Genomic DNA, 22,448 nt, shown 5'->3' with positions numbered 1-22,448 from the left:
CCAGGGGAGGGACCACTGTAGTAAGGTGGGCTATAAAAGGAAGAAACTCGTAACAGGCTTGAAAGAATTCATGCTGGGAAAGATAAGAATGATTATCCTTGATTCTCACTCTGAYTTTCAACTGTTGTATCTTTCTGTGGCTGCTTGAAGTCTGGAAGCCTGAAGTGCAGTACAGAATTCATTGGAAACAATGGAAGTCATGCCCCTGCTCTATTGTGGGTGGTTTTTATTTATAAATATGACCGTTGCTGCCTTGTATAATCACAGCAGGACATGCTAGGAAATGCCACTGGATTTTTGCATTGTTCAGGTGAGTTAGAGACTGTATTTGGCTTTGACTCTTCTCAATGCCAATGCACACTATTCACATAGTGTAACAGCACCGAGGTTAACCGGGGTGTGCAGGATCCACCTCTAAACCCATTCTCTCTGGTCTTTATTTTCATACAGCATCTTAAACATACACAACATTTCAGAGTAAGCAGCTTCCCCTGCCCCTTAAAAGCATATACTACATATATACAGTGTAACGAGGGAATAATCAGCATTTTATCAAGGTCAAATATTACATAGTTGTATTCTTTTTGAAAGAGTCTACTCCTTTTGTTACCTGTTTGTTACTGTGYTTATTTTAAACTGTTTACTAATTCAGTTTTCCCTTCCTTCATGGACAGATTAATAATTTTATTTGTTCGTGTTTTCAAAATTCTGTTTTGTTTTTCTCATCATTGCATGGGTCTGTTTTCTTTCAGTGCATGCCCTTTTCTCTCACATAGAGATGATTAACTTTTGCAGTAAATGTGCAAAGAAGTATCTGATGTGACAATAGGGGCCTTCACTGCATCAAGAGGCATGCTAGTAATTTAGCAAAAATAGAGCACATGGAATGTTCTTTTCYTGCAACATGGATGTTTTTTCCACTCTTGCTAATGATTAATGAGTTAAGCTCGGGGACTCAAGTCTTCAAAAGTTGCAGTGTATTTCTCCACACTAAACCCAAACTGTTGCTCAAGCTTGAACTCAAAATAASAGACTTTGTTTGATGATGTGTTGGTCAAGGCCAGGCAATGTACATCACCTTGGGTTTGCTGAATTCTGTGGAATGATGGCACMGACTCTACTTAGTCCTGATCTTGGTTGCCACCTCGCCTAAAAAGATCTCCACTAGCGCTTGTTTACTTACAGGCTCCAAAATAAAAAAGTAATAATGATAAAAACCCCCAAACTTTAAAGCATGGACAAGTTAACCTGTGCAGTTGCATTTATATAATTTGAAACAAAAGTTGAGTATTAATGGTTCTCTATCCCAAAAACACAGCCTTCTCCATAGCATCTTCCACTTGCATATATTCCAGATGAGATGGGTAGTTAGTGCATTTGAAGTGGGGGCTCTTGCGGACATAGTTAAGGAAATCTGGAGCTCCTGGGAAAATGATATTGTCAGCCAGAAGAATTGAGCCCTTCCTCAGCAAGTTGCATTCCTAGAAAGAAGAGAAATTGCTTCATAGGTGGCTGTTAAGCAGACATTGGTTTGAATGTAATGGACTTATGTAACCCAAGTCATACTCAAATGCCTGCATCCAAAAACCCAYTGTGGTACAGGTCTGGAAGGATGAAGAGAAAGGAAAAGCTGAGTAACTCTCGGATCCGTTGTGGTCATTGCTGACTTTTTCTGTTAATTAGTAGACCATTWGAGATGCTGATAGTGAAATAGCAAATCAAGTAGGAGTGTGTGGCTGCTCCTCAGCTTGCTTCCRGCTTTGTCTATGTGATCAGTAAGGTACCTTTGTTTTGGCTGTCATGCCTCACGTTTAAAAACTTTAATGTGACATGAACTGTTGTAATGGCTCTTTAGGTCACCTGTGAGACTAGCATGTAMTGCTTTGGCCAGTCTCAGTCTCCAAAACCACTAAAAGAATAAAAGATTTTCTGAGCTTGTTTTCTTTTCATCTTAAACTTCCTGCTATTTTGTTYGGGATCTGGCTGTGAAGCAATGTTTGTGCACAGTGAAGATCATTGACARAATTTTCACAAGACATAATTAGCTTGCAATAGTCGAGTGCAATCTTTATCCTCAGTAAACCAATAAACCTAATTTTTACCAGTATATTTTGTCAAGGAGAAGTTGCTTATCTGAGCTTACCAGCTGCTTTAAAACAAAAGTCTGTAGTTACATCAGACTGGTTGTTATCCTGCGGTTACAGGCAGTAGCTGTAGCCAAAACATGGGGTGTTTTTTGTTGCTCCCAGTCTCTGGGAGCAGTTCTGTTGTGTGTGCTGCAGAAGCTGCAGAATCCCCTCTGGGGATTGAACACCAGTGAGCACAGTAGAAGTGATTTTAGAATACCCTCCAGTCTGTTTCTATTGCACAGCTTACAGAAGCCTGCAAGAAACAACATACTGGATTTTCCACTGGTCATCAGGATTTCAGATGCTCTTTGTGTCTGGCTTTTTTGTCTGGACTACTTCCTACATATATATATATTTCATCTAAACATATTCACACTTCACATTGTAATACCTGCCAAAAGTCCATCTTAGAAAGTTTGTAACATCTGAGAAAATCTGAGGATCTCTTTGTCCTCTCCTTTTAACTTCATGGGAGTTTTTTGCAACTTTGTATCACAGTTGCATCAGACTGACCAACACCATGGAACTAAACTGTCTGTTTGTTTTGGCTGTGTTGTGAAGGCTAAGTTCCGATAAGGATGCACTGGCTCTTCCCAGTGGAAAGAGCTCAGTCATCCTTACACAGGCAGTTTAAAAGAAAAGCATTCTCTGAGTACAAAATAACTGCAGGGAGGGAACATTTTCTTCAGCTACTGCTGTGTAAATTCAATACCAGCTGTTCATAACCCCAAACAAATTGCCTTTTCAAACAGCTTTCTGGAGGACAGGGCTTAAAACTRAAAAACAGGGGGCCTGGATTAGAAAATAGTGTTGTAGTCCTCAAGCAGGGGTCAGGAAGTATTTGCCAGGTTCTGAATGTAACAGGCAGGCTCAAAAAAAGTGGATTTATTTGTGAAGAAAATAATTGAAAAATGCGAATTCTGTACAAACAGGCAGTTGTAGAAAAYGTTATCACCTAGGAGAGTATCTGTATGTGCTGATAGGTACAGATGTTGTCAGTCTCAGTTWTTTAACATCTGAAAATACCTTCTTATCCAGAAGTCCTCTGCTCGTTGCCTATCACCGTCTATTCCTTTGTTTTGTAATACCTACAGTAATGGTTAAGGCAGCTTGGGAAGAAATAGCATAATTTTTCTACGTTTGGGGCTGGACATAGAGGTGGACAGCATTTCCCCAGGAAGTGCCTGGCTGAGGCAGTCTGTCCTCTCCTTAACATTGGTTTACAGCCAATTAATTAGGTGGAGTGTAGAGACTCCCAGAAAAGTGATACCCAGTTGTGCTACCAAAACAGTATTTCATTAAGAGGCTCTGATGGCACCACAGCCCCAGGCAAAAAAAGGGGTCCTGAGGAAATTAGAGGTGGAACTGGGATACATGGRTGCTAAGTCACCTCCCAGGATCAGGATGGGTTTTGGGTCAAGTGTTCTGGTTGGTGAGCATGCAGGCACTCCTAGGGAGTGTAAGACTCAGGCCATGTGTTSCTCCAGGTAGGATTTCTACTATACACTGCATGTTCAGGAAACAGAACGGTTCAACAGTACTCAGAGTCCTGAGCTATGTAGTGTTGGCAGTTGTCCTTAACAAATATTTAGGGTCCTGTCCTTCAAACCCTCTTTTCTTGAAAGGTGGCTCTTTTGTCTTCCAGTCTTCCTTTTACGGCAGATGAGGTCCCTCATAAAGAAGGGAGGCCTCACCAACATCAGGGCATTTGCTGCTTTAAGACTGGAATTGTGCAAACTGACCTGAAGCAGGATGGTGTCCGGTCTGTATCTGTCTTTCCAGTGGTCCAGGAAGACGAAATCCAGAGTATCTACTTCGTATTTTTTTTTCAGCTGGGGGATAATTTTTTCTGAAGGGCCTTCTAGGAGTTTCACCTGAAATACAAATCCATGTGATGAATTGCAAACCGTCCAATGGAAGCAAAAAATGCAGAAAACAAGTTAGGTTAGAATAAAGATGGAAACTGCAGTGTGTAAAATTGATATGGCCAGGAGAGGGAAGAGGCAGGACAGAGGTTGTCACATCTTCCTCACAAGGTTTATTGGAGTAACTACTGTTAAACTGAAAGCAGCTGCTGCACATGGATTTTTGTGAGGCAAGCACCATGAGAGGAGGAAGAAAGTGGTAAGGAAATGTCTGGTTTATGACTCATAGCTGATCAGGAGATTAAACAGATGGGGAAAGTGCAGTTTTAGATGTCACTAGTACTTCAGGTTCTCTTCAAGTTAACAAACACATTRGAAGGTCCCTCAGTGGGATTTATTATGTTCAGTGTTTCCAGCCCCACTGAAGTGAGTTGTCTGTTGAACAGACAGGCACTTCTCAGCATGAGTTCCCCAACCTGGGGGTGGATACAGACTGGAAACACCTGCATCTCAACCAGCTATAGAGAGTCAAGACACCTCTGACTGCACAAAACTTAGGTATATGTACTCTCACCAGCTAAACTTGGGTAAATACTTCTCATTTGAAGTCCACTGCACATAATACAAGTGATTCTTGTGAGCTTTTGGACTATGGTTGTTTTTTGTAGTCTTGACACCAATTTGAACTTTTTAGTTTATAGAGAAAACGAGTACTATTCTGGCTTTTGGGATGTAATGTAATGAAGTCTTGCTGTGAGGCACTGTAACTAAGCATGGAGCTGGTTAAATTTAAAAGGCYCATGGGTACAAGGAGGAAAGAAAAGAACACAAAATCTAACCAGTTTTGYTGTAATGGTTACAGACAAAATAGTATTTACCTTATCTTGTACTCCAGCAAACTCAATCATCTGTTTAGCTATAGCAGCAAATTCTGGGTTGAACTCCACAGTGAGCAGACGAGCTCCTGCCTTCAGTAGCCGAGAAATCCTCACTGCTGAGTAGCCACAGTATGTTCCCAGCTCCAGGGCAACTGATGGATTGGCCTCTTCAACTGTCTTGTCAAGAATCAGACCTGATTAAAATGGGAAAAAGTTAACTTTYCATCAAACTGGTTTATATATAGAASAGCAAGTTAATGACAAGAAACTTGAAAAATCCGTGTACTCAGTTGCTCAGAATATTTAAAAGTTAAGAGTTAACATCAAATTATATACTGTGTCCTTTGCAAACTGGYTTATTTGTGATCAAGTTAATCACATTTTAAGTTTCAAAAATGCAGACTTTCAACTAAAAGAAATCTTAGTTTTTCAATATACACATTTCTGAGTGAACTTATACCAGAATTAACTTAAATTCCTTTAATATCTTATTTAATACCCTGAATTAACTAATTTATAATGTTAGAATGGGAAATGCAGTAATTTCTCTTAAGAACTTATTGCAGAAACTTACTGGAGTTATGTATTTGTAAAATATATAACTTCTGGTGTTTGTTGCAAATGTTACATGCTGTAGTCCGATACAAAATTTCTTATCCTAAATAGTCATCTTTTAAAGGAAAAAARAAAAGTCTACTTACAAATTTGCAAAATATTTRGTTTCACTACATGAATTTGTGRGATGGAAAWCATTAKYTAATTGTTAAAAACAGAAAATGTTTCCAAAAAGAAGTGACAGTGTACCATACTCAGTCCTTTTGAAAAAAAGGATTTATTTGTGAAAAAACTATTTCCTCTTACTTGTATGGCTAGAAACTAGATAACTAAACTGAAAATATAGTGGAAGGGATTTTACACTAAGCCATGGAATTTTTCAACATACATATACATTTCATCAAGTGCTATTTTTCTGGATATTATTTGTTTATTAATATGATGGTGACGATGCATCTTGAGGCCATGTAGCCACTCWTGAAATGTCAGGGACTAAAGATGCATTAACCTTGATGGCTCTTATTTGAGGAAAGGCCATCAGAGCAAAACTAGAGGGAAATTATTAAGAATTTATTCACAAATGCTCAAAGTTTAGAGCTTTAACAATTCCTACCCAGCCATCACCTACTGTTCTGCTGCCCTAAGCACCCCAGTCAGATATGCTGAGGAGCTACTTTCAAAAACTGTACCCATGTCACAAGAGCATTTTTATTACAATGCTTATAGTTGTATTTCATTAGCTACGTTAATCCCAGACTAAGCAAATTTCCCCAGAAATTTCCCAGCAAGAGGTACTTTTGTTTTTAATYCATGAGGGAACATATTAGCATTTTGCCATTATAGTTTTTTGAAAAGATTGTTGTTTCCTGCAGCTATGGAAAAAAAAGTTTTTGTTCCCATATTGTCCTTTAAGAGGCAAGAACAAGATGATTTACTTGCTAAATAGCAACAATGTCTGATGGGTAGGATTTCTCCCTTCAAATGAAACTTCTAATTTATGCTTGCATACACAAAATTCATATAGTTTAACATAATTTGTTGGGTTTGGTTTTTTTTTTTCCCAATACACCATCCTGTTATTAAGAATCTGAAGATACTTAATTAATTATGCCTTAAAGGTGCCCTGTGTAGAAAGTGAAGTATAATGCAACTCTAGATTTTTCCCATCAGTTGTCACTCTCTGCTTACACACTTGCAATGTGYACACCACAGAAACTCAGTTCTGGCYCTGTGGCTTTCCAGATGAGTCACTGGATAATCCTCCTCAAAAACATCTGCACAAGCAGGCACCTCTGTYTACAGAACTACTCTGCTGGTCACAAGGCTGTGTGGCTTGGGTTTTTTTTTGCAGCAGCAGCAGATGGAAGTTGCCATGTGAATACAATTAGATGTCCTGTACTGAGCTAGTCTTGAAGGATCTTTCAGATGCYGATCCCTGCTGCAATTACCTTTCTCATTGCCCACGTTCATGGCCCACTCTTTCTGGGAGCAGTACTTATCTATAGTGTCCATCACACTACAGGGGTCTCCTCGGACTGCATTCTGCAGCACAAAATTTAAAATCCGCTGTTCTTTGCTCTGATTCATGATGAAATTGGTTACTTTCTCCCGGATTATTTCATTCCAGATAAGGGCAGCAGTGCCGCTTTTCCTCATGAGCAACACAATGAGCAGCAAAATGAAAAGCAGGATGAAGACAATGAACAAAGGGACTGAAGAGTTCTCCAGCATCTGGAAAGAAAGAGAAAAACAGCCCAGGGTTAAGGTGGCACAGGAGAGGGCTGTCCTTTTTGTAAATATTGAGCTGAATAAACCATAACCAACCATACTGAACAGGAACACACAGAGTTTAATTATGATTGTGTCTAGAGTAGCTGTAAAAGGCTCTCTGTCACTTGGTAATGGATGGTGCTCTTTGGCACTTCCTCTAGAAGCCAATTTTACAGGCAGTCAACAAGTAGCTTTATTTAATGCYCTAGTCCCTCCCCCCACAGAGCTGCTCAGACCAAGCATGCCACTGCACAAGGAGCTTCCAGCATGAAATGTGTTCTAGCTCCAATTGGAGCTACAACATCCTCAAAATTTTTGCCTAAATTCCCCAAGACCAGCGGCAAAGGGATTATCTAATTGTAGGAAACATTCCCCCAAAATCTCTTCCTACTTGTTCTTGCTTCTCTTTTTTTGTTTCCCCAAAAACTGTCCCAGGAAAATCCTAATTTTTATGGGTAGTCTGACCTCCATTCAGTAGTGGGACTTGGCACATACACATGGAGAAAATCTATCACACTATTTAAATTTTGAATCATCATGCAGAACACATTTTGACTTCAGAAGATGACTGAGTTTCCATGGAGATATGCTCAAGATACAGTACAGCTGATTTTGTTCACCCATCCTCTTATCTTGGTTGCAGAGCAAGTATGATTTGTTTGGAGCTGTCAAAAGTCTATTTCTTTTGCTTTTAAGCAGTCACCGATGTTAATAGTTACCTTTAATGCTTTCCTTGCAAAGTCTGACCTGAGACATTTCCTTTCAGACCCTGCCAGCATCATTAGCACATGAAAATCTTGCTTCTTGCACCTTCTGAGTATTTTTTCCTAGCTAATACGAACATGCTTCATTACTTTGATAGGATCATGAAGGCCTGGACATCAGTTTTTCTTCTTTCCTTCCATGCAGCAGTAATTCTAGTGACCAGGCCCAATTRTCCTGCACCTTTCACATGGGACTGCAGCTCTTTTTAGTTTTCCTACATGAAAATGTTTGATGTTACCTGTCTACTGAAAATTTTGATAGGGCTGTGAAAGTATCATTAGTTTAGCATAAAATATCTTTCTAGCTTCACTTGCTTGTCTTTACCTAATGTTCATGGTTTACTTGGTTGCATAGTCTTTTTTGACAGATTTGGATACTGACAYGGGTGAGAGATAATTATTCGGAACTGCAATGAATGGATGGAGCCCAGAAAACACTTCCTGAGGTTTTTAACCTTCCTGCCTCTGGATATGGGAAAGCTGTRACCCTTCATACCCATGACTTACTTGGTGGCAGTCCAACCACAGTCAGGTCTCTAGAACTGAACTGCTGGCATTCAGAATTACTTCAGACTACTGCCAGACATAATTCTCTGGTTACAGTGGATACTTTGGCATTCTCTGAGTAGACCTTGCCACAGGCTGTTGCTTCTGCYCTATGAGATCCTGCCAGCATGTTTGGGGCTGCCCTTCAAAGGTCTGTTGGACAGCAAGGATGGATGAGAGCAGCAGGATGAATTAAGTGCTGTGTTTCATCCTCCCATTTAATGARATTTCTCAAAACAGGGACAGGCTCTGTAGGCTAACACAGCCCCACTCCCTGTCCTGCAGGAATGCTGAGACTTCTTTGTCAGACTGACTGTCTGAATGAAATACTCAGAGGGATCCACTTTTTTCAGTGCCTCAGATATTTGAACTTGAATCCTACATGAATAGTACCACACATGAGGTACCATACATAAAAGCAAAGCCTACCTGCCTCCACAGAGGTTGCTCACAGGTAGAAACAAAGTACAGAGTATGTGCTGATTTTTCCATTCCTAGATGAATTCACTTATTTTTGATGTATCAAGGAATGTATTTAGCTACTGGGGGGTTTTATTATTATTATTATTATGAAGAATGCATCTGTATAACACCCCAATGCCTTCATAAACTGACAGTATGGGTTGTTCTTAGCAGATCTCCTTCAGGAGGCAATTATCCTGAAAACCACTTTCCAGAGACGGTACCTTCTAAAAAGAGAGAAATGGACACATCTTGGTTTTCTTTTCTTTTCTTTTTTTTTTTTTAAACACGGGCTTTTTCAAAGTTTGTCCCTCTTAATTTCTGTCTTCTTAGGTGTGAAAATAAATTTAGTGACAGCAGTAGACTGTACAGGCAGTCTGCCAAGAGCAAGAGGCATTGGTGATGGTCATGCACCCAGAGGGAAAAATATCTGTACCAAAATAGGTAATTGCTTTCATATTCTTAGCTGGAAAATATTTGATATGAAAATTAAGTGTGTAATTCAACCAATTTAAAACTACCACTACCTAGGAGACAGTCATGTTATGACAGCTTTAGAAAATGCAACAGTAATTTTAACTTTAATGTGGATTCATGAGATTCATTAAGTATGCAATAAAACTGAACTTGCACACAGTCAAGTTTCCCRTAACCACTTATTACAAGGCAGCTACTCTTATTACTTAATGCTTGTACTGAGGCTCCAAATACACAGGTTAGCACTGCAACCTCCTCTGTGCTTTAGAAACACCATAGTAAAGTGAGCCTTCTCTTTGAAAAGTAAAATTTGAAGTGGAAAATAGTAGGCAATGAAAAATTCAGCAAGGGAATAAACAGAAAACTGGAGGGACAACATTATGGGAAGGAATGAATAACATGTATCAGTACATCTGTTTTTGAGAAGACAGAGTTTAAAAGAAAACATATTAAAATTTCATGCCCAAACCTGTCAAACTACTGATGAGTCTTTCTAGAGCACTGAGTTATTTTCTTATGCATCTAATCTTACTCATTTTGGCAGGTTTCATAAGACCAAATCATAACTTGATAATGCAGTTCAGCAGTTTTCCCCTGATGCAAAACATAATGAAACAATCAGCATTTGAATCCGAGTACCTCTGTGTCAGTTTACAGAGATTTAAAAAGACACTTTCAAGAAGAGAAGCAGACACAAAATGTGGGAATCTGCTGCCCCAACTTACCTKCCTGTGGAGATTAAAAACCTAAGGCATTCCAATAGTTTTAAAAAAACTTCAAGAGACTGGCTCAGACTTAGGGATCTGATATTATGTCAACAGTTGTTAAGAGATTGTTAAGTTGTTAGGAGATTCAGTATTCTATTAATATTATATGATCTTCAGTTTTTCTAAAATAAAAATGCCCATGTGGTGGAGACCAAAATACATCCTGTTCTTTAATCTCATGCAAGTGACTCCAGTCATTTCACCAAAGGTTACAAAAAGAATATTTCAGTATTGCTATTTATCAGTCCTTCTGGTACATATTTCCAACCTATGCAGAAAATAATTGCTCTTAAAATTCCCTGAAGTGAAAAAATAAGGATTAGAACAATTGGTAATATCAATTTTCAAGGTAAGTCCAAGTAACCTGATTGAACTGAAATCTTTTACAGTGTTTCATAAAAACTGTAGAAAGTTTTATAACATTGTTAGAGGAAGGTGTATGGAAATGTGATTTAAAATCCTGATTGCAACTTTTTCTCTTTGATTCCAGACCAAACCCCCTCTGCTAAAAACTGATGTTTACTGAGAAGAAAAATATGTATGTGAAAGTAAGCACATTTAAATGCTCTTAAGAACATACACCTTAGTGAGACTCAGACTCAATGGATTAAAGAAGTATCAAATTTGACTATTTAACCATTCTGAAGCTTCATTCACTACATTATGAGTAATTAACAAGACATCATTTCCTACAGATGCAAAAGTAAGACATGACAGTAAAATATTTGTGAGTGGAAAACTGCTGGATAGAACATTTTTCTAATCAAGGTGAATCCTTCTAAGCCTAATTACAGAGTCTCTTATTTCAGTTTCAGCTTGCATAAACTRATATTCCTTTGCTTTGTACTAAAAATTAAGTCCTAAACATTATCACCAAAAAACCACCTTTTTCTATAGCACATACATTAGACTGCTATTCTCCAGGGCCAAAATGAGAGTAAACTTTGTGGCCCTGAGCCAGGGGACTTTGAGTCTCATTTTGGCAAATGTTTACCTGATCTGGCCTTGATGACCTGTACTACCTTCACCTGTGCTGCCACAAGAGTTAAAGTTACTGCTACGTCTGTAAACTTTCAAGGCACTGTAAAGCTGAATTGATCTTTTTCAGCAAAGTTCCTGCTAAGAATATATGGGTATCACCTGAGGAAAGGCAAAGTGTTTTGTCTGTATTAACCAAAGGACATGATTTTAGGATACCAAGATAGCAAATGCCTATGTGACATTATTATTCTTGAGTTTATGAACAACTGGGAAAATGTGGAGACRAGCAGTGCTTCAAATGTTTCCTTAAGTGCTTTCAGCCTGCTGACAATTCAGGCCTTTGAGGAAAGGTGATGGTACGTCCAGCCTTGCTATAATTTTTCATGCATTTAATCTAACTGCCAAGTACTGRTTGGTTGTTTATTAGGAGTCTCCACACATCCAGACAGTACTTTAGCATTCTGCTGCTAAAGGGTTTAGAATCTAACTTTGACTTTATTAAATCACATAACCTGGAGTGCTTGATAAGTTTCTATCATTCAACATCWTTCAGCTTCTGCTGAAATTACGCCTTTAGATACTGATGCACTAAGTATGCAGAGGATATGTTAGCTTACTAACTAATATATCCTTACCCTTGTAAGGATATATTAGCTGTTTATGAAGCATTGTGAAAACAATGCAGAACATTCATATATTTCCACATATATTTTAACAATGTTTGCACTAGGCCAGAGGCGATCTGTGCTGTGCTGAGACTGGAATTCTGATTCTTASTGCTATGCTGTCTGGAATGAGGCAATCTCTCTTTTGTGGTATTTTGTTTTTCTTGATGTTTTCCCAGAGCATGAAAGGCAAAGTATTTTGGTCAGAAAGTCTACACTAACTTCTGCCAAACATATTGTGTCCTGTTGCTGCAGGCAACACAATTCAACAACTTCATAATTTAGTACTTTTAAAGGTTAAAAAAAAAAAAACGTTTTACCTCCTATTCTTTTGTTACTGTTTATGTATTTTCAAGTGAGTGCAACTGTTCTGGGAAGAATAATCAGCATATTGCCAAATGTGAATAGCTTGTATTTCAATAGAAACTTAGTCAGGGAGTTTGACATTCAGATTTTCCACTGACATCATGAAAACAATCTGAACATACTTTACGTGATTTTTCACTATTTCTTGCCTGAAATCTCGATTTTCTTCTCATTTTTTTTCCAAATTACTATAATTTAGCTTCACTACCATGACTACAAAAAAATTCTGTCTTTTATAAATGCAAAGTTTGGATGATTATTTTCTGCCTCCATGGCCTTTTGTCTTGTCTTTTTCCCTCTCCTCAGGTTGAAAGGAAACAAATAGAAGTTTCTTATTGAATGAAAGGAAAAAAAAACCAAAAAAGTGCCTATTGCCTACTTGGGAGCCTCATCAAATAAGCTTCATAAGGGTGTTTAAATTCATTCTCCCCTCACAGATTTCAATTAGGATAATTGCTACCCACTTAAAACTCCCTTTACAGTAGCCATTCTCTAGATGTTATTTGCTGCTGTTACCCAAAGCAAAAGGTTTATATAATGGTTATGTGCCCCATAAWGATCTGCAGTGTTTAGAATGAACTGGCCAGACAGAGAGGCCTCATCTCCATCCAACAAGCAGGTGCATAGGAATTTGTAGCAATCTGATGCAAACTGACCCACTTGACACACTGCATGATTAAAGCCAGGGTTTGGGGTGAGAGGAWCCTTCAGGGAGAAGAAATGATTTACTGGGCCTTGAGCAGACAGTTTTTCATGAATTAAGAGTCTTTCAGGTACCCCTAGGAAATATTTGTTTCTGACAGTCTTTATTCGTACTGGAGCACTCCAGATGTATTTGTACTATTTGTACCAGTGTTCAAGACCAGTGGTTAGGGTGGCTAAGGAGAACTGTACAAATCCCACCTGGSAGGCAGTGGATTGACAAAAGTAGAAAGTACTCTGCCCTGACAGCACACTAGGAGCTGGTCTGTGTGAAGTTTTCTAAGCTGAGATTTTCATGTTCCCCAGGGGGCAAAATCAAGCTCTTACTGAATGATTTTGCCCTAAATGGAGGAAGGTAGAAAGGGCTGGAAGAAGAAAGCCCAAAATGGCTAATTATCCTCAGGACAGACCTATTTCCCAGCCTCTTCTTTATATCCCAGGGTCATATCCTTAGTGTTAAGGGCTGAATCCTTAGTGTCCCAAATCCCCACTGCATGCTCTTGCCCTGCTTCCAAAGCTACCAGCTAATCTACTGTAAATCTGTCTCTCTCCCAGCACAGCTTTCTGCTGTCCGCAAGCTGCTCTTCTGGCTGGGGGGAGTGCACAATTGAAGTAGTGAAGACACCCACTGAGGGATCTGAAAAATTAGGAAGAAAATCTCTGCTGACATGATGACTTATTTCTATGGAAATGAACAACTCTAACCCTSCAGGCAAGGTGGGACCCACCACAGCACAGCAGGTAACCAAACACTGAGTGGGAAGAGGCAGCCYGAGACAGAACAGGCGAGGGATTGTTTTAAATCCTKAGTGAATGTTCTCCCCAGAAAAGTGCCTGGAGTGGGCATAGAGGATCTCTTTGGCTACAAATTGCTTTCTGAGAAAGCTTTAGCATGGCCTCACATTAAGATCTGTTTTCAAGGACTGCTGCCAAAATGATGTTTTTTCAAAAAATTCCCAGTCATTTCTAATTCCTGTGATCCTGAAGGAATGCTGAAAGACAGAGTATGAGACCGGCAGAAATAACCCGGGTACCAGGCTGCTATGAAATACTGCTTAACTTGAGTGGCAAGTAAGTTGCTTGCAGTGTTACTGTGGTCAAACTCTTTCCTCATTAATTTAAACTAAAGCTGTAAATCAGGACATTTTTCTTCTGCATTTCAATACTGCAAAGCTGTGCAAATGCATGTGGTTCTGAACCTGAGGGCTTTGTTCGAGAAGTCCATGACTGAGTAAGCAGAAAAAGTAAGTTTAAGTACAGAGACAAAGTAAAGGYTGTTTAAAGTTGTTTACAGAGTTCATCAGTATGACGTGGTTGACAGTATTGGTAAATATGAGTTTGTTTTTAAAGGACAGAAGGTAAATAGTATCCATTATGGGCATGAGAAGGATACTCTATAAGCACCAGCAGGGTTAACAAGCAAAAGTACTAGCTTTTTGTCTCCTCTTCAGAGATATTTTGCAGTAGGAGAACTCCCTCTTGAGAATAAAAACCTCCATAAAATACATCTGCAGCAAAACATTGATGAAAGCAACTATTCAGTCAAATGTGACTGAACTGAAGCTTGACTTGCATTCAGCTTTTGCTTGAATAGAAATGAATAAAAAATTCCAGCATACTTATAGCCATAAATTACATTTTCAATTTAGTCAGGGTTATCTCATCTCACTTCTTTCAGCTGTCAAGATTTACAATACGGTACAAATACGTTACACACAAATATGTCCTACTCTTTCTCTGTGAAAGCTGTTGCTGCCCACGGACTGGCTTCCTGACAATGAGTGCCAGTCAGAATGTGGAAAACACCACTTCTTTCAYATGCACCACTGTTTAAAATAGTGACATTATCTAAGATAACAAACCATGTCAAGCCTGAGAAATAAGAAAATATAAATATGTACCTTTCTTAGTACAGCAGAAGCTGTTTCCTCCGATCTTTTCCTGTGCTGCTCTCCTGTGGATTTTACAGAATAAGAGTCCAAGAGCCTGCAGTATTCAGTCACATTCGATCACATCACAGGAATAGCTTATCAGTTCTGTTACACAGACTCTAAAAGGAGCGGTGTCCTTTTCCCCAACTCCTCCTTTCACAGATTCTGCACTCCTTAAAGGTGCTCGGTGCTCTAATAACCGTAGAGAAAGCTATTCATCTGTCCCCTAACGACAGTGCTCTTGTTACTTAGTTACAGCACAGTGAATGCTGACAAAGTCAGGTATGAGCCAAATCTGTGCTCAGTGTAAATGCACTGTGTTCAATCAAGCAACTTCAGGAATGAATTTGGCCCAAGGGATTTAGTTCTTTTTTCAGCTCAGACGTGGCATGCTACAGCCGGAGCAGAATTGGTAGGAACAAGACCTAGGCATGTGGGTTAAATATAGTGTGCTGCTGGAGGCAGGGGAGGAATGTATAGCAAATGGCTTAATAGCAGCTACAGGAGGAGCTGCAATCAATACATTATAAATAGTACATTTGAATTTCTGTAGCTGCTAGTTGGGAAAATATTCTGCTACAAGCAGCTCTCAGATAAAGGAAGAGGCTTATTCTAACAAGCCTTGTTCTCAGCATGTCTGTCTATATTGTTTGCTCCGAGGTGGGAACAATATAATCCATGGTGCAATTAAATTGCACCATGGRAGAAAACAAGAAAAACAAAAAAACCAAACACAATGTGGTAATATTTCTYTCCTGTATTCTCATTGCAAAATTCAGACCTAGTCAGCAAATGAAGCTCTAGCCAAGAAACTTTTTAAAGTCTTAAAKAATGTGTTTGTGCCAAAAGTGGCAGAAACAAAAGCTGAAGTTCTGAGAACTTCAGGCTTTGTCACGTGATGGGGGAGGTCCTTGAAAGAATTAGGGACTACTTGAGGGCATGGCAAGAGAAAACCAAATAATTTTAAGCAGATTAATTGAATAAAGAATTGTGGGGGGAAAATAGGTAGGTGAAGATTGAAGTGTTTCTAGTAGCTCTAAACAAAACATAACCAAGACCCTGCAATGCAGCAAGTCCCCAAGGTCAATACAGAATAACTTTGAACTATCCTTTCCACATATAATACAGCTTTAGCTCTACAAATATTTTCTTATAATCCAGACATCAAGAAGAACAAAGAATGAAGTTAGCAATACCGCACTCCAGCTTCACGGACAGTAATTGCCTGTCTGATCAAAAGCTGGTTGTATCTGCATGATCCCTGATGCCACCCACAATTCARATTAACAGAGAATTTTTTTTAATTGCTGGGCTGTGGAGAAAATAGTTTTTAAAAGTATTTAAAAAAGTAAAACTTACTCCAAGAACTGACCTTGTGTAAGTATAGAGCTGCTCTTTGGAGAAGTCGTTGCAGTTAACTACAGCTAGTTGTGGGTGGYGTCAGCCCAGCTTCTGCTTAGCAGCATCATTTAGTGCCAAGAYTTCTCAGATTGAGCAACATCCCATGACAACACTTCTAAAAGTCTTCTAACTTGGAGCTGAATTATATGCTTCAGGCTTGAAGTATGGGAGGGGCAAACTAGCTTCTGCCTGCCCACAACTGTTTACTTGTGTGATAAAAGCTATGCCTGAAAGTAACTCTTGCTGTCGTCTACATATTTCATTACATAAGTAAAAATGGTGAATGGCAATAACTGCAAATTAGACAAAGCTGAAGGTTCAGTTGGTTAAACTACCCAATCTGTGTGCTAATGTCCACAAATTGCTTCAAAGTTAATAGAAAATTGAAATCTTGTAATACATTATTATGGGCTATTCCTTTCTCCAAGAGAAGTTTCTTTGGTAGCTCCTTAGACATTGGTTTGTGCCTCTCCTTAATTTACCTGTTAGCTCAAGACAAAGTCTAGGTAAGTATGGATATTTTGCAAGGTCTTACTAATGTACTAAGGCTACAAACACCACAGTGCATAAATTTATATACGATTCATACAACTTATCCTTGTCTAGACAGTAAAACTCTGTGCTGGTATTAATACATCCAGGTCAGAGAACTGTGGAGAGCTACACATGTATTGGTGTAATACAATCGTTTTTATGTAGGGGTGAGATCTTAAAAGATGAGTTTGGTATTTCATAATATTGGGTACTGGATTCACAGGGCACATCCATGGGAAGATGTATAACCAGGTCGCACTAGCCTGGGAGCAACATCACATGAATGGCAGCAGCTCAGGATAACTGGCTGGTTCARGCTGACTCACCCTGACAGTCGCCACTTTAGCTCTGATCTGGCTGCACAAACTTGAGCAGACTTGCTCATGGCCAGGGCTCCCAGCTGCAATCACATGATGCAGCGTGGTGGGGCTATTCCCACTTGCTGTGCATAGCACGGAGCTAGAGCTTTTCCCTCTAAATCCATGCCTGGCATAACAACAAATGGCATTCTCTTCTTCTAATAATCCTGGACAAAGACTGGTTTTTAAAAGCCTAGACAAAGGGAGACAGGAGAGCTAGCACATTATCATAAACCCCACAGATCATGTGAAACACTGAGTGGAAGAAAATTCTTTTGAGCTTGCATTTTCAGAATAGCAGGAGGGATTTCCTTTTATGTGAATTTGCTGTTTTCCACAGTCAAATTAGTCTCTCTTGCTGAGAAACACGCAAAAGAGGAATTTTGAGAAAGGAAGCCGCACTCATKTCTGAATCAGGAAACTGCCTGGCGATATGTAAAATAGGAAACAGCTAAAAAAGAAAGGTGACCAGCAAAGTTGTACTCTAAATTTGAACAGATAATTCAAGCAGTTAGACTATCTTGTGTTTACTGTGTATCTTAAAAAGTTATCAGGCAGATTGAAAAAAACCTTTCAGCTTTCAAAGACTTTATAACACCTCACAATAATTTTGAAGCAGTTCAGTCTGTCTACCACATTTCTCTCTCTTTTCTCCCCTCATTTTTTTGGCAATATGTGCCAAACCATTTGAATAAAGTCAAGAACTTGTGTTACTTAAAGCTTCATCTGTTTCTGCTGGGTTTTTCCCTTACTTGCGATCAACTATTTGTTCAGAATAAACTATGAACAGAAGATCTATCTTAAGGAAGGAAGGAATAAAAAGGCATAGATGAAATTCTGAATGAGTTGTACTCTAAGACAAATTYCTGAAAATAATTATTAAATAATCTTTCAAAGAGAGTGCAATCAATCACAAGAGATAGTAAGAAACCAAAAAGTCCTACCTCATGCAAAGACAACTTAGTTCAACCAGTGACCCGATACTGACACTTCTATAAATTATTCATTAGGTCACAGCCACAAAATGCAACTTCTGACAGAATTGATTTCCCACCCCACCCACGAAAAAGGAAACACAGTGATGACTTCCAAGACTGTATCTACCTGACACCTCTCTTCTTCCCCCTCACCCTGCCAGGTTGCTGATCTAGGAATGTAAGACATAAAGGAAATTATGCCAGAAAAACAGGAAAGACAAGAAGACGTGCTTAAAAAGTCAAAATTTCTGAAAGGTTTGGTAGAAAAAGTATTTGGTCCTGGTCATCTTCACGAGGAAGAATTTAAATAAGTCTTTGATAAATTTAATAAAATATATTTCATACAAAAGAAAAAACATACAGACTTGCAAACTGTCTTTACAATAAACTCAAAAGGAMAAAATTTTCCTGCCAACAAAACCAATTCATGACTTACAATGCACCCTTTTTTGTCAAATAGATTTATATRCATTTCTAAAACTGCATGTTTCCTTTACCTTTTTAATACCACACTTTAAAGTACATTGAATAAACATCTCCCCCGGAAATAAACCAAACCACATCTAGTGTATAAGTTAATTTATGACTTTAAATATTACTAGCTACAACTGTCAAAATTCTGTGGAAATATGATATTAAGTCTGATAGCCATCTTGGAAGAAGTTTGTTTAATCTCAGTTTTGGAAGTATATGCTTTCKCTGCAGAAACACAAGGCTTCATCTAAATGCTTCCTGATACTGGAATGTATTTGCTGCTAAAGGACTTGTTTTCTTAAATTAAGATATATAATATATATGTAAAAAAGGGGGAACATTAATTATCTAATCAACATAATGCCAACCCCAAAATAATTAAAATAAGAGTRGAAAGCTCTATGAGCTGAGCCAGAGATACAGCAGAAACCTCATCTGATAACCAGAATCTGTCTCTGTTCCCTGAGAAAGATTTTGGAAGTGCAGCAGAGACACACCTGCTCAGTGCTGATGGCAGGAAATACCAGGGGCTGTTGTTCTCACTGATACTATCACCATAAGCACAACCCACTCCTCACTGCTACTATTTGTCTCTATCATTCTCAAGGATCAAGCCTGATAGAATGAGCAAGAACAAATGCAATGGCACAGCACAGACTTTGGAGTTTCTTCTGAAGTTGGCGATGCTGATGGGAAAGCCTGAGGAACTGCACCGTGCTTTATCACGAGCTGTGGGATACAATCAGAGCACTGGGGACTCCAGCTTAACCTAGTCAGACAGTGGCACCAGCTGTATTTTGTAATATCTAATCTGAACCTCTCTTGGTGGTTTAAGGCMCCTTCCTCTCATCCTTTCACTTGAGGCACAGCAGAAGAAACTGACCCCACCTTCCTTYTATTTGTTTCAATTTGTTTTAATTTTGCTTTGCCACATTAAAGGCCTTTCCTTATTAGCAAAACACCATAATGCTGCAGGGACATCTCATATAAACCTGTTTTGGGGAGACTTAATTCTACCCTTGATCCTACGTGTCTGAACTAAATCTGTATGAAGAKCATATGCTCAACATTGCCTAATTCAGCTCAGAAAAGTGGCTAAACTGAAACAAATTTGTRTGCATATACCTGAAAAGCATAAAAGATTGTATCTGAACATGCTCAAGCTTTCTTTAATTCAAAGGCCTCTCAGTATACTCTAGTCATGTCTTTCTACTGAGGTTGCAGTGGGTAACAGTATTTCTAGTGATTTATTGATTGGTGCTGCAGGAGGTAACAGAGAGGGGTTTGCCTTTGGTTTTTTTGTGGTTTTGTTGRGGTTTTTTTAACAGCAACAATGCTGGAAAAGAGGCATCAATCCACTTAATAAAGTGATGGTAATTCCTGTTACATGTATTTTCAGACATTATTAGGGTGAGAAAAAAAAACAAAAAAAACGAGACTACGGTAGAAGTGAACAGTCCTACAAAACTTTCTTTGGAGTATTTTAATTTCCTGCCATTTCTCCTCAGATGCGGGATTGATGTTTTCTGGAACAAAATGGTTGGATGCTGCCCCCTTGTGAGCCGGGCTCCTGCTCCAGAGCCTGAACCACGACTGACTAAAACCCTTTTTCTGTAGAAAAAGCATCTGATTCTCTTGTCCCGAACTCTGGTTCGGTGGTGGTGGTATTTAACACGTATGACCCACTCCATACAGCAGCAGGCAGGACGAGCACTGAGCTTCAGTAAAGGCCAAGAGCCAGCACCTCTGAACAAGGAAGAACTTGTTCYCTTGACTTGTTTTAATCAATGCCAGCCTTGAGGCCTTTTATCTCGGGCTGTCAGAATACATCACAGGCATTAATAACTCTCTCAGCTCCCATCTGCGGTAGGTCAGCAGCGTCGCCCTTGTTTAATCAATAGCTGAAATGTCACAGAGATAGGGAATGCTGCTGGAGCATTGGCATTGGAGATGCTCTGACAGGCTGCCCCGAGCATGTATCTGTCCCASCACAGCCCAACCATGTGTGTCACGATTCTCATCTTTCCCAAAAGCCTTTCCCAAACCCCTTCTACAGCAGGATCTGGGGAGAAGCCAGTCAAGAAAACGGTGAGGTTTTTGTTTCCTTCCAAATTTTTAACGCAAATTTTAAYTGAGGAGCCCACAACTGGAATACTGTGTCTGGTTCTGGGCTCCCCAGTAGAACAAAGACAAGGAGCTATTGAAGAAGGTCCAGCAGAGGCCAGGAAGATGATGARGGGTCTRGAGCATCTCATATGAGGRGAGGCTGAGCCTGTTTAGCCTGAAGACTGAATGGGAATCTCATTAATGCCTATGAGACAATAAGGAGCAATGGCCATACACTAAAACGCACAAGTCTTTACCTCAGCATGAGGAAGAACTTTATGTTGGGGATAGCAGAGCAGTGTAACACCTGCCCCGAGAAGTCGTGTAATCTTCCTCTCTGGAGACATTTCATTCCACCTGCTTCAGGAATTTGGAATGATATTTCAAACCCCTGCTTTATAMGGGGTTTTGGAATGGGTGATCTCCACAAGTCACTCCCAACCCTAAAGATTCTATGTTTTGATTCTGTGCTGGTGTGTGTGATTTACCAGCGCCAGAAGCTGTGCCCACCTCCTCCAGCCCCGTGAGGGCTCCGGGCCGCGCGCTCCCCTCAGGCGGTTCCCGCGCGGGATCCCCACACGGCGCCGCCGCGCTGCGCTCAGGCACTGAACGGTCACCCCGCAGGGTCCTTGCGGGCGCGGGGCCCTGTGCCGTACAGCATGGCGGCGCTGTGGAGGCGGGCGCGTCCCCCGGCACTGTCAGGGCTGTGCCGTACGCTCCGAGCGTTCTCAGGTACGCGGTGCCCGCGGGGCTCGGGCCCGGCAGCGGCCGCCCTTTCGCTGCTCCCCGCGGAAAGCGGCTGTCCGCGCCCCAAACCACCGGGGAAAGTCCTCCAAGCCTTTCCCACCGTCCGCGACGCCGAACTCGAGCGGCTGCTGTGGGGACCGGGCCGTCTCCCCGCTCTCCCCCTCAGCGGCCGAGGCGGGGCGGGCGACGGCCGCCTCCATCCGTGACGGCTCTGGGAGCCACCACCGCGGCCGGTGCTCCTGTGGGAGCTCGTCCCTCGGCCCCTGGGTGCTGAGGGAGCTCGGGGAACTGTGCAGCAGCATGAGGGCTCTGCAGAGGGCCCGGGGCTGCCCCTGAAGCAGCCAAACCTTTCCTCCAGAATAAGCGCAAAGGGGAGCGGCCCTCCCAGCCCTCTCTGGGCTGCCGGGGGAAGCCCTCCCGGCCGGGGTCGGCTGCTGCCTTGGCTCGGTGCCCGCCCTGCCTGTGACGGCTCTGAAAGCAGCAGCGACCCTGTGCCCTCACTAAAAGGAGTCAAGGCTCACCTGCGGCTGCTCYCGCCGCCTCGCCTCGCCTCGCAGCGCGCCGGGAGCGGGGCTGGTCTGTGCCGAGGCCAGGGTGGCAGCAGGGGCCAGCTTTCCTCTGACCGCACCCCACGCCCCTGCTTGGCACACAYGGCGCATAAAGCTTTGAGTCCCATAAGGGGCCCTCGGGGAAAATATCTGTGCAGAACTTGCCGCTGTAATGGAGAGACCTGTTCAGGATCTCACTTGCATAATTTATGCAGAAAGAGCTTATTGGGAGATTGTGTGAAAATCTAATCTATTTTCTCACTTAGTTTGAATTGCTTTATTTTCTGTATTTCATTCACAAAACCAGACTAGACGGTTTAATGAAGAAAACACAGTGCAATAGTTAAGTAAAGAAAACCCAAATCAACAACAATCAGTTGTAAAAACAGGTGTATTCTGATACTGTCCTTCTTACATACCTCTCCCATCTTCCTTGTCTGCTTC

At 40.7% G+C, this 22,448-nt stretch overlaps 2 protein-coding genes across 8 annotated transcripts in view; one reads left to right on the top strand and one right to left on the bottom strand.

Annotated features, from left to right (window-relative positions):
• Window positions 1–415: 415 nt before the first annotated feature.
• COMT (catechol-O-methyltransferase) lies at window positions 416–22,443 on the bottom strand. Of its 6 annotated transcripts, XM_057369065.1 has the most exons (6): window positions 16,231–16,382; window positions 14,829–14,881; window positions 6,876–7,158; window positions 4,873–5,066; window positions 3,872–4,003; window positions 416–1,481 (listed from the first exon to the last, which is right to left on the bottom strand). In XM_057369065.1, exons 3-6 carry the CDS (start codon window positions 7,156–7,158, stop codon window positions 1,302–1,304), a joined length of 789 nt encoding a protein of 262 aa, XP_057225048.1. In that variant the 5' UTR covers window positions 14,829–14,881; window positions 16,231–16,382; the 3' UTR covers window positions 416–1,301. The 6 variants fall into 6 exon arrangements, with proteins under 6 accessions (XP_057225048.1, XP_057225045.1, XP_057225044.1 ...); XM_057369062.1 differs by lacking the exons at window positions 14,829–14,881; window positions 16,231–16,382 and adding an exon at window positions 22,424–22,443; XM_057369061.1 differs by lacking the exons at window positions 14,829–14,881; window positions 16,231–16,382 and adding an exon at window positions 21,978–22,051.
• The window catches only part of TXNRD2 (thioredoxin reductase 2), a 28,968-nt gene continuing 27,828 nt past the window's right edge, over window positions 21,309–22,448 (top strand). For both annotated transcript variants that reach the window (XM_057369060.1, XM_057369059.1), the window contains exon 1: window positions 21,309–21,441. In XM_057369060.1, the coding sequence (XP_057225043.1) occupies window positions 21,369–21,441 (73 nt within the window). In that variant the 5' untranslated portion in view covers window positions 21,309–21,368. The remainder of the gene's footprint in view (window positions 21,442–22,448) is intronic.

The sequence above is a fragment of the Malurus melanocephalus genome, unplaced genomic scaffold (assembly GCF_030028575.1).
Source record: "Malurus melanocephalus ecotype Western Australia unplaced genomic scaffold, MMel_1.1 scaffold_102, whole genome shotgun sequence".
Taxonomy (NCBI): Eukaryota; Metazoa; Chordata; class Aves; order Passeriformes; family Maluridae; genus Malurus; species Malurus melanocephalus.
Note: the sequence above shows the minus strand (reverse complement) of the source record. Positions and strands in the feature narration are given on the sequence as shown.

What these genes read in the sequence shown, in the direction of transcription:
- COMT (XM_057369062.1), bottom strand. An exon ending in GAACGTGGGCAATGAGAAAG is followed by an intron (nt 5,067 to 6,875) that starts GTAATTGCAGCA and finishes CATTTTAATCAG; the next exon opens with GTCTGATTCTTGACAAGACA. An exon ending in CGGACACCATCCTGCTTCAG is followed by an intron (nt 1,482 to 3,871) that starts GTCAGTTTGCAC and finishes TCTTCTTTCTAG; the next exon opens with GAATGCAACTTGCTGAGGAA.